The sequence below is a fragment of the Trachymyrmex cornetzi genome, unplaced genomic scaffold (genome assembly GCF_001594075.2).
Source record: "Trachymyrmex cornetzi isolate Tcor2-1 unplaced genomic scaffold, Tcor1.1 scaffold18, whole genome shotgun sequence".
NCBI lineage: Eukaryota > Metazoa > Arthropoda > Insecta > Hymenoptera > Formicidae > Trachymyrmex > Trachymyrmex cornetzi.
Genome location: NW_017296418.1, coordinates 1,179,786 through 1,195,075, shown reverse-complemented (window position 1 = coordinate 1,195,075; position 15,290 = coordinate 1,179,786). Strand labels below are relative to the sequence as shown.

Below are 15,290 nucleotides of genomic sequence, written 5' to 3'. Positions count from 1 at the left end.
TCCATGCAGTCGGCCCTTTCTGGAGAACGATTCAATTCTTATGAAGATATCAAAAAATGGCTTGATGAATGGATCGCTTCAAAAGAACCAGATTTTTTCATTCGAGGAATCCGTTTATTACCAGAAAAGTGGGAGAAAGTTGTCGCTTCCAAAGGAGCATACTTTGAATAAACTCACTTTATAGATTTGTTTAAATTAACACATCTTTTTTCTTTTCAAAAAGGGCGGAAACTTATTCCCATACCCAATATTTATATACATGATTTATCGATCAAACATACTTTTGTTGTCATGGACACAAGAATGCTGTCAGTACATGATGATCGTTATTTAGAATCTAACGTAAAAACACGTTAAGAATTCTTTCTGAAAGGATGGCAGAGCAGATGGAATATATAGTACCGCCATGGGAAATTGAAGCTTACGTAGAAAGTTTGAACGTTTCGGAGCTCGAAAATGTTGGTACAAAAAGGTAAATCGCACTTTTACGTATTCCCTTATCATTCGATATAATTCAGAAATCGATGTAAAAATACGAGTTTCTTTCAGTTGGTTGGATTTCCACAAAAAATTGACGTTGCTAAACCAGCAGAATGTGCTCGAGATAACAGGATTACGCGAGGAGAGTGTCATGGAATGGTTTATTTCGTTAAAGAAAGTAAATAATTAAAAAGAACAATTTGTAAAATATGCTATAAGCAGTGTTGTAGATACGATATCACAAGCAGAAAGATTATTGATAAGTTGAAGAGATGTGCAAAAATATAATTTTCTGTAGTAACACTTTGTTATAATTTTATTAATATTTAATAATCATTATATTTAATCAATATAACTACAATTTTTGCAATATTCAATAGTAATTATATTTAATTAATATAATTTTAATTTTTTCTACTTTAGCAACATTCTATTAAGTGAAACACTAGCTTTTGATATAACCGTCTCTTTTACAATGTCATTTATTTGATCGTATTGTTTTTAGATTCCCATTCTTGTATATGAAGCTATACAAATCGACATATGGAAGCACAAGGTGTTTCCACTTTTGATTGATTTTAATGGGGAACCAATATACACATTTATGTTATTCAGCATATTCTATCACGAAGTCATTGCGGTTTCGTTATTGGAAAATGTATTGTTTCATTGCGAAAGCGCGCAAACATTGGATGACACAGTGATTGACCTCATCGATTACACCATTCAACACGTAACAATGCTTCTCGATGGAAAAACTTTAGAAGTATATGAAATCAAAGACGCTAAGTAAGATATTCTCTATTTTAATTAAATATAAGAAAGTATAAAAAATAAACAGAGAATACATATACAAATTATTTATCCAGAGAATATAAATTAAAAATTTTTGTGAATATCGAATTTGTTAATCACACATGTATTTTTCGCTTCAGCTCTTGCTTGGAAGAAATAGTAGAGAAGCAAAGGGCATTCGAGTTTGACATTGGGATGCGCTGTATCTCAATTCTTCATTATCTAATAGAAATTTTGGATAACTTACCTCTTTGCGCAATTTCGCGCATGCTAGCTATACACGATGTTCCATATTTATTTGTACAGCTGATAGAAAGTCAACCATGGAGGAAGCAAAATGAGGATGGTAATCCATTTTCATCTATTAACATCTATTTTCCATTTATAGCATCCTAACGGAGTTGATAAACGATTGAGCTATTGTTTATCTTCATGTAGATGAGGTGTTGATGTATGAAGGCAGCTGGAGGAAAATTAAACCGAGTGAAATTGGGAAAATTAATAAAAGGGAGGGACAAGTATGGTTTGGCTTGCGAGAATTACTTCTTAATCCAAAATGTTCTCCATACTATGAAATCACAGAGCATAGGTTGTCCCAGCTATCAAAGGTACTAATTATTAAGTGAAAATGGACCGAAAAATTAAACACAAATGAGTGGTCATATTCGGTCAAAGAGAATCTTAGTGCCTAATAATATATTGTGTGAATTTTTACAATTTCCTGTTCAAACTGCATGCTGGTTATTTGTCTTGAAACAGTCTTAGTCCGGATCTACAATAGGGTTTTGACTTACTCCGGCTTCAGTCTAAGACTGTGTTACAAAACTGATAAATAATCGGTACGCAGTTTGTTTGAACTGAAAATTGTAAAAATTCATACTATTTATTATTGGATTCTAAGACCTGTTTTGACTGAATATAGCTCTCTTCACTCATTTGTGTACTAATATTGATATCTGTTAACACAATCAAAAATATGTGATTTTTAATAGAACTCTATATCTTAGTTACAGAAACACTTGCATGACGATATACTCGATCAAATTGCACCTTTGATAGAGCTCAAGAGATGGTTAGCTTACTTAAATATATCGCCGGCGATGCCATCTTCGAATTCAACTTGCCCGGTTCTCGTGGAAGTTATGCCGCAGGTATATCACCTATTTTTCATTTCTCTCTTTTATCGATTATCAATTATACAAACTTAAATACATTAAATATAGATAAAATCAAATATTCTGGAAAAATATCATAAAAAATGGAAGAAACTGGCTAGGCATCAGTCCAAGTACTTATTTACAACAGATACAAGTTACATTAAAGAGGCCGCACAAATTTTAAGTGATGTCTATGATTTGGAGAAGTTAGACCGTATAGAAACGAAAAAATGTTCGTTATGTCAAGAACCGTCTAAGAAACGATGTTCCAGATGCAAGGAAGTTTGGTATTGCAGCAGGTATATAGGGAATAATCAGACTTTAGTAACAAATGCTGGATGCATTCAAAAAGTAATGCACACTTGATATTTCTTTCTTATAGAGAGTGTCAAGTGAAAGACTGGGAAAATCACAAGAATATTTGCAACACAATAACAAAAACTAAACAGTGATATATAATACACTTCTTAATAATTAAGAATATATGTATTCATCAATACATTTAAAAACATATTATAAATATATCTTATCTTTTTAATTATAATGAAATATTATAGTTATGAACACAAAGATTGCAACGCTTTTTTCAATGAGGACATTCACAGAATTCTCGCGCATTTTGAAATTATTGGAAAAGAACAGTCTTTGTATCCATAATATATTTTAACGAAAACTTAAAGAAATGTTTGGAACAGACGTATTTGTGTAATTTATGTCAAATATTTTATTAAAAGTTATTAATGTACAGCGCTTTGTTTAAGATATTCCATTAGAACATCCTTAGCAGGCGTATCTTCACCAAAATCCTATAAATAATAAATGCTAACTCAATAATGGAATGATAACGATAAAAACAAAAACATTAATAAAATCATATCAGCAAGGCATAATTACAGCATGGTTTGTTTATAATATGGGTTCTACTCAGTAGAGGGAGCCTAAATATCATCATTGTCTTATAATACTTATGTATTATAAATCATATATTATGTCTTTAATATATTATTTCATGATTAACACAGATTTTATTAGGAAGAGCAAACAAATTTTAATACAGCCTACCTTTATGACGACGCATGAGCAGCCAACCACTTTACGTGCTTTGCCCGCGCTGTCAATTTTACACAAGCCAGCCCATTCACCTAACTTTTTGTTATTATCTACCTTTATCAGTGGAATTTGATGTTCATTACATAATGCTTGAACCAATTTCTTGTACATTGGTTCGTCGCAATTTTCTGCCAGGATGCAAAGCATGGCTTGTCTTCTGCAATATAAAAGACACACATTATGGCATATTTGTTACTGATTGTGCATTAGAACAGCAAGACATCAAAATATAACAATTGGATTTTAAAAGAGAGAGCCTCTATGTTTCCTTATACAGTTATATTCACTTGATATATCTGTTCGTTTGCTTATATATTTGAAGTTTATCTTTCTTCTTTTTTCACGTTGAAAAAAAAAGAGAAAGAAGATGAACAGTCCAAAAAGTTTAACTAAAAAAATAAGCTTATAATTGATATTTTTGTATCTTACTTATCTAAAGCTTTGGCAGCTTCATGGAGTCCGTGAACAACGCCGTCGTGAATAAGAGAATTCTTTAGAACTTCTTGTAGTGCAGTGTTAACATCCATACTACCACCCGCTGCCATCGCGGATGGCACATCATCACTGTAAGGAAACAATTTTATTGAATACGTCATCTCAGAATATTATTTAGAGCTCACTTTATCAATAGATGTCATTTTATTATTTCCATTTATCAGCTGTTATAACTATGTGTATATTTTTACAATTGCAAAATCTAAAACTGATTTTTCAATAACAAAAGTTTAACCAATCCTACAATGATGAATACATTTATTACACGTCAAACTTTATTTCTATGTCACTAAACACTTCCTGCGAAACCGTGCAGATCCGTACATTCATGATTCCGTTAATTTATTAAGACTAGTCGCACGACAAAAGGAGAAGATGCGAAAGACATAAGTATACTCACTTTTCTACGTCAGACATGTTTGAGCGAGCTGGAGAGCTGGAAATAAATACAGAATGTTATTATTCTTTCTTTAAAAGATACATTCCGACGCTTTCGCAGGCGAGATACATGACGATCTTAATATAATAAACGGATTATTAACCACGCCAATATCCAGCGTGGATCGGTTTACCTTTCTTGCAGGCAGAGAAAGAGCTACCGCATTCTGGGCTCTTACGCATGCGTCATTTTGATCACCAGCGACGCCACACGCATGTTCGACCGGCCGACATGTTGACGCGGAGCAACATCTACAGCATCCTGCTCGAAACAGCAGAGTTATCGACGATCGGTCATAATTACGGTAATGTGTGTCATGCCCTCTGTCGATGAACTTCAGGTCCTAAGGTTAGGACTAATATTCGCGCCAAATGTCTACAAGAATGTTATGAAATTCGCAATCGCATCAATCGTATCGTGTCCTCATATTGGTCGAAATCTAGAATTTCTTGAGGGCAAATACTATTTAATTAAAGAAGAGTTATCCTCGATGCGATATAATTAATTTCATTTAGCACGATTGGGATTGTTCTAGTATTTACGCTTTACCGTAGATTTTCAATCTTTTAACGATTACGTAACAAGTAATTATTTGTGATATATATATTACAAATTATTCATATGGATAATTGTATGACAGAAGTCGAATTCTAGGCACAAATATTAATCAAATATTAGTCCAATATATCCTTAACGTTTAACCAATGTTCACTAATAAATTTCTGCTAGGGGAGATTTGCACTAGCTGCTGTTTGATAAGCATTTGAACAGCTAGTAGTAATATTTTTATTTTATTTTTTGGTTTACATAATGGATAAATTTTCCTTTTTGTTTTCCTACGTTATATTTTATTAGATAGAAAATCGTGTTTACAAAATATACATTGTGAGTACATAAGATTCTATTATATAAAAGTATTTAATTAGTAACGAATTACTATATAGTATAGAATCTATTGTACTGATAGTGTAATAGATTCTATAATAGTCGCGATAATAAAAAGGAAATAAAAAAACATGCTATATTACTTTGAATATAGGTATTCAATATATTCGATATATTTACAAGATTCTATGTTATGGAGCATGATTGTAAAAAAGTAATGAAAGAAATCTAATGATTGCAACATTTTAAATATCTAAATTAATCTAAAATATTTCACGTTTGTTCAATGTATATTGTTAATTTTCAATGTTATTATGTATGTACAGATTGTCTCTATATTTGTTAATTAAAAGCTGAACTTAATAAGCTAACTTGACGCTTCGGTTTAATGCTTTTAGGTATAAATGAAAACGGCGGTGATGTATCAGAGATAAAAATAAAAGAAAAAGAGAAAAGAAACTCAAAAGAGCGAGAGCTGTTGTTCACTCAAGTTGATCAAAGTTGATCTATCACTGGATATTGGCCAAATAAGCTTTCAGATTTAGAACCAGTCCTTCCTCCATTGAGCCCAGTAAAAAACTAAAAGTAACACAAACATTAAAATGATAATTTTATACTCAGCAGTGTAACTATAAAGCTTGTATCAGATTAGAATTTGAAATTGAGATTGGACGGAATTTGACAAAATAAAATTCATTAATCTTGATATTAATTTTGTTTCTCCTGATTTGATTAAATTCTAATTTAATTTCAATCTTTAATCTGACATTGGTTTTACATATGTTATATTTATATTGTTGAGTATGAAATTATTATTATATTACATTCAGTTAGTGTTTACTAGGAGAGAGTGCAAGAAGATCAAAATTAACATCAGCTGATGTAATCTCATGTGCCTGACAATGATTGGGAGCAATGTTATGTCGGTGGTGAATATCGATATGGCCAATAATGTGGTGGTGGCAATGGCGGTGGAGGTGGCGGTGGAGGCGGCGGTGGCTGTTGTTGACTGGAAGACGACTGGTCTGATTGGAAGGTGGACAGTGCAGAGTGCTGAGCAGGTCCAACTGGATACAAGCGAGGAGTGCGATGAGCCTGATGATGAGGATGGCAGCTCGTATTTGTTACGCGCGACGACGTCGACGCTTCCAACATAATGCCTGCTTGCGACTGACAAGCCATCGTCAAACCACGAAAATCGAATTTGTAAGCATAACGTTTACCATGAACTTTTGTCATTATGTTCTTGTCGTAGTAATATCTGTGAAATAACATTTTTCTTTCTTAACAGCGCTATGTTAACGTAAATTGTTCCAAAGTGTTGAGAAAAAAATTAGAGAAAGAAAAGAAAATATACATATGAAAGTAGAAAGAAAAAGAAAGATAAATCGCTATATTAATAGAAAAATGACAATTATCAACTTTTCTCAGTAGAATATTTTTAAAATTTTCAATTGGAAGAACATTTTAAATAGGATAGTAAATATGCATTTCTGTAACTTTTACTTTCTTTTCATGTTATCCTTTCAATTATAATGTATTCTTTAAAACTAGAGTGAATTTTTAAAATTCGAACACTGCAACTTTAATATAGTGTAATTTCATTATCAAAATATTGCAACATTTCATAAATAAATGAGCTACAAATGTGTCATTCATAGAAAATATAATAGTTTTTAGAATCAATTTTTTTTCGTTATCTAAAAAATGCTAATTTTTTTACTTGTATCACTTTTCTATCAACAAGGCGATATAATTTATGATATTATATGTATAATTGTATCATATATCGGTTTATATTTATACAATTACCTCAACGCACGTGATAGTTTGTCGTAATTCATGTTAGGCTTGCTCTTGCGCTCACCCCAACGGCGCGCTACTTCATCCGGATCGGTGAGCTTGAATTCCCCATTCGAGCCCTCCCACGCGATACAAGATGAGTTAGACGAATCTGAGAGCAGCTCCAGCAGGAATTGCCAGAGCTGAACCTGTCCGCCTCCGACCGCCCCCGAGCCACTTGCTCCAGCTGTTGATCCAATCAGCGAGCAAGTTCGTTGTAGGAGGCTGAACCTTTCTGCGAGCAGAAAACGGAACACGCATGCACCAAACCATGTTCTCAAGCCTTTCTTGAGATCGAGTCGTTTGGACTGTGAGAGATAGAGAGATAAAAGCGATGGATAGTCGGTTTTTCCTAGTACACTTATCTTCTTGCTCTGACTCACACAGACTTTTATCTTTCCGTTTTTATCTGCGTATCTCATCTATGTAAATATTATTTTGTCATGTTGACAAAAAAGTTGATAATTATCGGTTTAGATTCTATTGCGAGAGTGTGTATTTAAAAAGCCAAGTAATTTTAATATTTTCTATTAACATCTTATTATATATAACATTTTATTTTTTATACTCTCAAGGTAGTTATCGTATATTTGTTATATACAAGTTATTTTTCGTTAATAGGCCATATATCTGTATTTTCGCATCAAACGCAGTTGTAACGTCAAATAAATACACGAGCGACGGAGACAATAGATTAATTTTTTTTTAACTGAATTTTTTCCACGATTTATTTTTTTTCTTCTTTTTCTCCTTCTGCACATTCGAGGAAAAAAAAGGAAAGATGAATCGTGCAAGAAATTCAGTTAAAAAGAACAGGCTTAATATTATGCGTAATAGTATTTTCAACATTTTTATTTCAGTTTAATTAATTAAATTCTTTTTTTAATTTACCGTTATAAAGAATCGCAGCGGCCGAAGGGTGTAATCTGGTGTCCTGCTGAAGATGTAAAGGATGCGTCTGAATTCTCCACATTACGCGCCGAATTTGATATTTTGGCCTAATCCTGTGCCATATAAACGGCGCTTTCGAAAACCGATAAACGACAAGCCCATCATCTCTGGAGTTGAGAATCACGCATTGAGAATCCGTTTTCTTGCGTTTTCAATACGCCGATAGTCTTGCAGTCTTAACATTTATGACGATCTTACGTCTTGAGCCTACATCTTTTTGATTTAAAAGAGAAAGCGCCGTATGCTCGCACATCGCTATGACTTTTCATGTGTTAGCCGAATAATAATAGAAGTTAATTTTACAGGGGTTCATGTCCAACGATCACACGAGCAACGAATAAATTTCATCGCGAACCAACTGTTTCGCAAAATAATGGATACAACTCAGGGAATATTAATTGAGATTCATTTCACCGATCTCGATAACGTTCTACACATCTCGGACAATTACACGCACGCAACAAGCAACATCAGTCATCAGTGGAAGGTAGACGCATTTGGAATAAAACTCCGCCAGTCAGTGGACAGAGAGCGACTGAGCGACCTTTGCCCCTGGTTATTTCAGCTTTCAGCCCTTTGCGCCCCCACTCTTAGTCTTGGTAAGAACGGAATACCTTTACACCTTCCCCTCTTGCGACATACTGCGCTTAGAGTACTTACCGTCTCAGCTGCCATCTCTTTCGCTCTCTTTTCTTTCTTTTTCGAAATTTACGCAAGTATCTTTAAGATTTTGAACGAGATGGCCAAAGTTGTATCGATTTATTCGAAATTCCTTTTTTCGAAACTGGATTTTTCGTTTGCTTGGGATGATCATTTCTTTTTAAATCACAACATTTCTGCAAAAAAAACTTGGATATATTTTATATTATTTATCTGTGACTTATGAAGATATAAAAACGTATGCATGTTACTCGCCCTTTTTTTTGTTCGATATGGAATATCAGAGAGAATATTTTAAAGTCCTTTTATGAAAATGAAAAAATATCTAAACGCAGAATTCTCGGTTGAAGTGATTGTTCGCTATACAAGTCGTTTATGTTATACAATTATACTTATTAGAAGTTTTAATAGAGATATCAAATATTCATATTGCATTTATTGTCTATCATACTAGTTGAGTCAACTCAACATTAGAAGATATTTACATTTTCCATTTTCTATAATACATTGACGAACAATAGCATATATGCCAAAAATTACGTCGTATCTTAAATGCAGTGATAAAGATAAAAATATAAACGGAAACGTGGTGCAAAACTTGAATGTAAGGATTGTAACAATACAGAAAGGTTTACACAACTCTCTCGCATATTATTACGCACACCCAATTATGCAAAAGAAAGAAAAAGAGAAAAAAATATATATATCTATATAAGTATAATATAATTTTATTTTATTATTCGATCACTATGTTAAATACGATACAAAATGCTCAAAAGGCAAGCTCGAATAGATTCGTTCGAGGATATCGTAGCTGCACACATTAAATACATGTGCATGTACGCGTAAATACAAAGTGCATGCCATAAACGCAAGACGGAACACGTACGCGGGAGAGAAGTTTAAGCGACATGTGACGGAGGTGCGACGCGTAAAATTATCCCGTATACATTCAAGATCCAGAGTACGCTTGCCGCTCATCACGAAAACAATATAGTCGCGCCCCGCGGCGAGCTTACCACCCCCGAGCCCGTTAGAGCCTGCCCCTGGAGGAGAGCAGAAAGAGGGGTAAAAGCGGTCGCGCGGCAAGCTCGTAACCCCTCGTGGCACCACCTTTCCGCTGCCCTAAACACTCGATGGTTTATTCATGAAGGACTCTCTCACCGCGATAACACTGATTCGTTTAATAAACGGCTGCTGCCGGGGCGAGATGGGCCGACACACACATAGAGAACAAGAGGGAAGGAAAGAGAAAGATAGCGAGAGAAGGAGAAAGGGGAGGAGAGAGAGGGAGAGAGGGAGAGGGGGGAGAGAGAGAGAGAGAGAGAGAGAGAGAGCGCACTGCAACGTTATTCAAACGGACGATATATCTCAGAGGCTTACGCTGCCACAGTTCGGTACCTCTCACTTTTAGCTTTTCTTCCTCCACATCCAAAGAGATGGTGCTCGAAAGTCTGTATTCCGTATACGAAAAAGAGGGGCGAATAGAGCATAGATAAAAGAAAATTAAGTTTATTTTATTTCGTTTTTCGTGCGCTTCTCTCCCTTCATTATGACTCTACGCAGTTGAAATCGATTCAACATGGGAAGAACAGCTTTGCAGAAGTATCTAAAAGTTTAATTAAATGCAGATTTGAAAATAATTTTATTAGATTATCAAAATAATTATGAAGGCTCAGGCTGGTTGCTAAAATGTCAAAATTTTTTGCAATATTTCAGCTTTCTACGTAATTATTTTGACGGTTCAACAAAATTATTTTCAGATCTGTAGCTATAAATTTTTAGATATTTCGATAAAATCATCCTTCCATATAACAATTTCATATTATAATCGTTATTGTAAACATGATTGTTATATAAGATATTCTTATTAATACCGTCCACTTTCGTAGAAATTTCTTATTTTGTATGAAATGAATTTTAACTCAATGTTTGCAAGAGCTGCAAGCTTTCTCTTTATTCCTTGGGGTATCGCTTTTTTATTCAATCGCCTCGATTTTATATCGACAAAATATATACGGACGTTTCAGCACATACATTGCTTTTCCTTTCGAATCACATGAGCAACAGAAGTGAAGAAAGTCTGGGGTAAAACTATCCGTTCGACGATACCGATATTTACTTTCCTGCCGAATCGCGTTTATCTATAATAGATCGCCGCTACCGTAAAAGCTTTAGATAAGCTCCTGGTCAGTTAGACCAAGAATCGGTCTTTGGGGAATGGTTAGCCTTTCCGGTCACTCTCCATTCAATCGTGACAGGTCCACGACTAAATACCTATACTAAGCTTTCCTAAAAGCTTTGCCATTTAAATTTATAGCATGAATTGCTTTGGATTTATGCTTGCAATTAATATGCGTAGACGCGATGATGTTAATATCGCCATGAGAAAAAAAAGCATTATGATCTCGTTGGTATATATATTACATGTAGAAGTGAAGAACAGATAACGCAATGACTGGATTTCGAAAACTACATATTTAAAGTTTTATTAAAGAGTTATGTTAATTTCTACCAATGTATAATTTTACTTTTGATTTAATTTACTGTTTAATTTATCATTTTCTAATTCTTGAACTAGCGGTATCCTCTACTATTTAAAATGAAATCTGGAGACACTGATAGTATCTCGGCGCTAAGCTGCGCGAAGCGACACTGCCGTGCCTCCTTTACGTGTAATTAATGTCAGAATTTGGTTATTGAAAAAATTCAAATCATAAATAAAATAAATAATTCTATTATTTAATTATTTATCCAAGATTTTTTTAAATTCTTAGGATTTTATTCTAATAATCCAGCAAATCAAAGTTAGTGCGCTTAAGAGATTTAAGTTTATTTCTGTGTCTGATTTTAAGTATCTAAATTCAGAAGTAAATTTGAATTCAGACTAATTCAAATAATGGAATAATATTTATTAATTATCTTTATTTTAGACCGTATATGTGAGAAACACAATCAATACTAGAAATTTAAAACGCCTATTACGGTCGAAGCTGGATCTTCGTTGCTTAAATAATTCAATCTTGAATTACTAATATATACTATAGGTATATGTACTTGCATATATACCATATTGTAGTCTTTTTCACACACAAACTGCACGCTGAATTGTTTTTTCGGACTAAATAAACGCAAATAACGCAACTATTCTAGTAATCGCGAATCAAATTGACAAGCAATTTAATAATTTGATGCTATCATCAAGCATCATATATTATAAAGATGTTAATACGTTAAAAATTGTTAATAAATTTATTGCGAAAAATATTACCTCGGCCAGGACTTAAATTATTAAATTGCTTGTCAATTTAATTCGCGATTACTAAAGTAGTTTTAATTGCGTTGATTTAGTCCGGAAAAATAATTCGGCGCGCAGTTTGAAAAAGACTACAATATGGTATATATGCAAGTAAATATATAGTATATATTAGTAATTCAAGATTGAATTATTTAAGCAACGAAGATCCAGCTTCGACCGTAATAGGCATTTTAAATTTTTAGTATTTATTGATTATATATATATATATATCCCTACTAGTATCCGTAATACGAAAAAAGTGATTGAATTTATTATTCGTTTAGACTTACTGATTTCCTTATTATTTTCGTTCTCTTGTAGTAAATCCGTAGTATATACGCCGGTGGCTTGTAGACGAAGATGAGCTAAGTGTTTTGCTAGGATACTACCTCCTGTTCCGCTGATATCCCGCCAATCTTGCAGTGTTAATCGGAGCAGTTCTTTGCCAGTTGATGGAAGTATTGCTGCGATGGATCCTAGTCTTATGGCAAATGTATGACTGCACCATAAAATCCATTTGTTTATGTCACTCGAGTTCCACTTGGACGGATCTGAAAGACGAAAATTCCAAGATTATCGAAATATATTTCCCACATATTAATGAGTCCAAGATACAACTTTCACATATCGTTCACCTATTAGATATTTACCGGATGGCACCATAATTTGCGCGGGATGGTCGTCAAGATCTTCATCGTTGCTCTTCTCATCGTTTTCCGACGCGTGTTCCACAATTTCAAAGTTACATACTCTATGCACCTGCGAAGACATCGTACAAACCTGTTTGCAGTTCGAAACCGCTTGTGTTCTCTTATCACTACTCCCCTTTGATTTTCTCCGTTTGGAATTTGAAGTTGACTCAGAATCCATAAGACATTTGCATGATGTCCAAATCTTGAGACGTATCCACTATTCGACGAAGGAATTCACAATTTTTCTTCGTGAATCAAACACTTATTCTTGTTATTTCACCTTGAATAATGTCGAGCATTCCCGCCTAATTTTTGCGTTAAAGCTGTCTTATCAAGTGAAATCACACAAGTTCAGCATTCTTAAATTCGCCGAGATGAAAATTGAATTACTTGAATTATCACCACGTGTCTTCATATGTCGCATACATACCTTGGCGCCTTAATCTATAGGTTGTTCATTTTCATTTAGTCACTTTGCAGTCATTTCGATTTCTTTTTTCGCACTGTCTATAAATACTTACTATAAATGTAGATACATAGCATATATTTACCGTTTTAATAACTTTTTCTTCTTTACATCCTGCACGCTACGAATATCTAATCACTCGATCATACGATCAATGGTCCAGTTATTTTTCTCGTAACATAAGGGAACTTTATCACCACGATACAGCACATCACGTAATCATGTTGCGAAGCGCATGTTTGCTTCGATCTAGTCGTCGGCTTGAATGAAACGAAATTGGTCAGGACGAGGCGAATCACGGCCGAACCGGAGACTCGATTGGCGAAATATGGATTCCCGGAAGAGCGATACACTCAGCCGCTCTCGCTTCTCGGCGAGCAGCCGTTCCAACAGCTTACTCCGTGCATCCTCAACTGCTGAATCACGCTTGTGATTGCTCATCTTTACTCACACTCCTTTTTTCATTTTTGTCAATTCCCACGGTGCGGTTTCGCTCCCTGCCCCTGTATTCTGTAACGACAGTTGCGCAGCTTTTTTACCATATAAAATATCTGCGCGAATGTCGTTATGAGCACATAACGATCGCATAACGAGTTACAGAATTCCACTACTGACGTTAATCAAGCCCGGATAACATAACTTTCTGTCTTTCTCTCGAGTTTTGTGATAAACTCTTATCTTAAATTGCTGCAAAGTTTATCTCGTGATATCGAAAAATATTTTTCAGCGACAAGTTTAAAAATCAGGGTAATTTATTTGAACAAAAATACTTTTAGGAAAGTCGTGTTTTCTTATTATATGAATTTCTTCATCGTGTGTTTCGCTTCCGGTACGAACTACAGATTTGCTTGAATATCTTTTTTCGATACCCCGAATTTATTAATCATTCTTGAAAACGGACACCTAATGCCGAAGCCGGTTTTTTGTCATGCGATATGACTTCGTGTTCCGAGAATATTTTTATTTCTCTTCTATTTATCCTGGTGAAAGTTTTTCTAACCATTATTAACACTTTTCATTGGGCTGCCTCCAATTTGGCTAGCTCATGTAATGTTTCTTATTTATAGTATTTGGAAAAAATAATAAAATATCATCTATTTTATTTATTTATTATTTGGTATAAAATTTGTATGGAGAATACTTTATATTCAATACAAAATAAAAATTTTCTCCTAAGATCACAATAAGGACGAAAAAAGATTAAAATTGATTCACTCAATTTACGGCTTATACGATTTACTGCAGATTTTCCGATTTTCACTGAAAAATAACGATTCACGATAATTTCGAATAATTCATTCAATAGATAATTACTTTTCTACGTGATTCTGTATTTTAAATATTAAATAAAAAACATTACATGAACCAAATTGGAGACGAACCAATGAAAAGTGTTAATGGTAAGAATTTTTCATATAATTTTTTAAAATTTGTATGTAAATTTTAAAATTTAAAATTTCTAAATAATTTTATAATTATTTTTTAGAAAATTTCTCAAACTTTTTATACAAATAAAAAGTACTTTTTAGAGGTGTCAAGAAAGTCTACATTTTTTCTAAAAACTTTATATATGTGAATTCTAAAATATTCTAAGATTTCTTATTCTATAATTTCTAGTGATATCTTATAAAATCTGAAAAAGTTTAAGATATTGTTTAGAAATTATAGAATAAGAAGTTTCTTAGAATATATTGCTACGCTTCTCGCCCTGATGAAGTAAAAGGCAAGGTTCAGGAAACGTTGCATTAGCAATGGCTCACGGCGATAAAGCCTAACACAATGCGAACGCAATGCGAAGGAATAGCGATAGCGATAACACAATTTCAACCTATCAGAAAGTGTATATTCCAGTCAGTGTTGATAATCTAGAAGCAGTGGCCGATCGTACCAGGGCTGTAAAATTATCGTACCTAGGGGTCGATTCTATCGGGTCGACTGTATCTTCCCAGAGAGCACAAAGTCATCTAAAAGATGACTAAAAGACAACTAAATTATTATAAAGATATCTTTTAGTGAAAAA

General features: G+C 33.8%; 3 protein-coding genes across 4 annotated transcripts; 1 reads left to right on the top strand and 2 right to left on the bottom strand.

Moving 5' to 3' along the window:
- Nucleotides 1–348: 348 nt before the first annotated feature.
- Zmynd10 (zinc finger MYND-type containing 10) lies at nt 349–2,884 on the top strand. The gene is made up of 8 exons (XM_018504686.1): nt 349–472; nt 550–658; nt 986–1,269; nt 1,416–1,621; nt 1,714–1,883; nt 2,283–2,426; nt 2,499–2,731; nt 2,815–2,884. Exons 1-8 carry the CDS (start codon nt 375–377, stop codon nt 2,882–2,884), a joined length of 1,314 nt encoding a protein of 437 aa, XP_018360188.1. The 5' UTR covers nt 349–374.
- A 248-nt stretch (nt 2,885–3,132) lies between these two features.
- On the bottom strand, nt 3,133–4,703 carry RpS12 (ribosomal protein S12). Of its 2 annotated transcripts, XM_018504664.1 has the most exons (5): nt 4,610–4,703; nt 4,438–4,473; nt 3,972–4,106; nt 3,495–3,699; nt 3,133–3,238 (listed from the first exon to the last, which is right to left on the bottom strand). In XM_018504664.1, the coding sequence occupies exons 2-5, from the start codon at nt 4,452–4,454 to the stop codon at nt 3,170–3,172; spliced, it is 426 nt and encodes a 141-aa protein (XP_018360166.1). In that variant the 5' UTR covers nt 4,455–4,473; nt 4,610–4,703; the 3' UTR covers nt 3,133–3,169. The 2 variants fall into 2 exon arrangements, with proteins under 2 accessions (XP_018360166.1, XP_018360165.1); XM_018504663.1 differs by lacking the exons at nt 4,438–4,473; nt 4,610–4,703 and having other exon boundaries at nt 3,972–4,138.
- A 1,564-nt stretch (nt 4,704–6,267) lies between these two features.
- On the bottom strand, nt 6,268–12,883 carry LOC108759306 (DNA-binding protein D-ETS-6). The gene is made up of 4 exons (XM_018504662.1): nt 12,763–12,883; nt 12,403–12,663; nt 7,174–7,438; nt 6,268–6,622 (listed from the first exon to the last, which is right to left on the bottom strand). The coding sequence occupies exons 1-4, from the start codon at nt 12,881–12,883 to the stop codon at nt 6,280–6,282; spliced, it is 990 nt and encodes a 329-aa protein (XP_018360164.1). The 3' UTR covers nt 6,268–6,279.
- Nucleotides 12,884–15,290: the final 2,407 nt, after the last annotated feature.

Bases quoted from the DNA above. Each gene is read 5' to 3' on its own strand.
- RpS12 (XM_018504663.1), bottom strand. From the start codon at position 4,138: ATGACGTATTCAATAAAATTGTTTCCTTACAGTGATGATGTGCCATCC. The intron at 3,700-3,971 runs GTAAGATACAAA...TTTATATTGCAG, and splicing joins GCTGCCAAAGCTTTAGATAA to AAGACAAGCCATGCTTTGCA. The intron at 3,239-3,494 runs GTAGGCTGTATT...TATTATTTATAG, and splicing joins GCTCATGCGTCGTCATAAAG to GATTTTGGTGAAGATACGCC.
- Zmynd10 (XM_018504686.1), top strand. From the start codon at position 375: ATGGCAGAGCAGATGGAATATATAGTACCGCCATGGGAAATTGAAGCT. The intron at 659-985 runs GTAAATAATTAA...TATTGTTTTTAG, and splicing joins GGTTTATTTCGTTAAAGAAA to ATTCCCATTCTTGTATATGA. The intron at 2,732-2,814 runs GTATATAGGGAA...TCTTTCTTATAG, and splicing joins GAAGTTTGGTATTGCAGCAG to AGAGTGTCAAGTGAAAGACT.
- LOC108759306 (XM_018504662.1), bottom strand. From the start codon at position 12,883: ATGTCTTCGCAGGTGCATAGAGTATGTAACTTTGAAATTGTGGAACAC. The intron at 12,664-12,762 runs GTAAATATCTAA...TTCGTCTTTCAG, and splicing joins GCAAATTATGGTGCCATCCG to ATCCGTCCAAGTGGAACTCG. The intron at 6,623-7,173 runs GTAATTGTATAA...GTTATTTCACAG, and splicing joins AAACTATCACGTGCGTTGAG to ATATTACTACGACAAGAACA.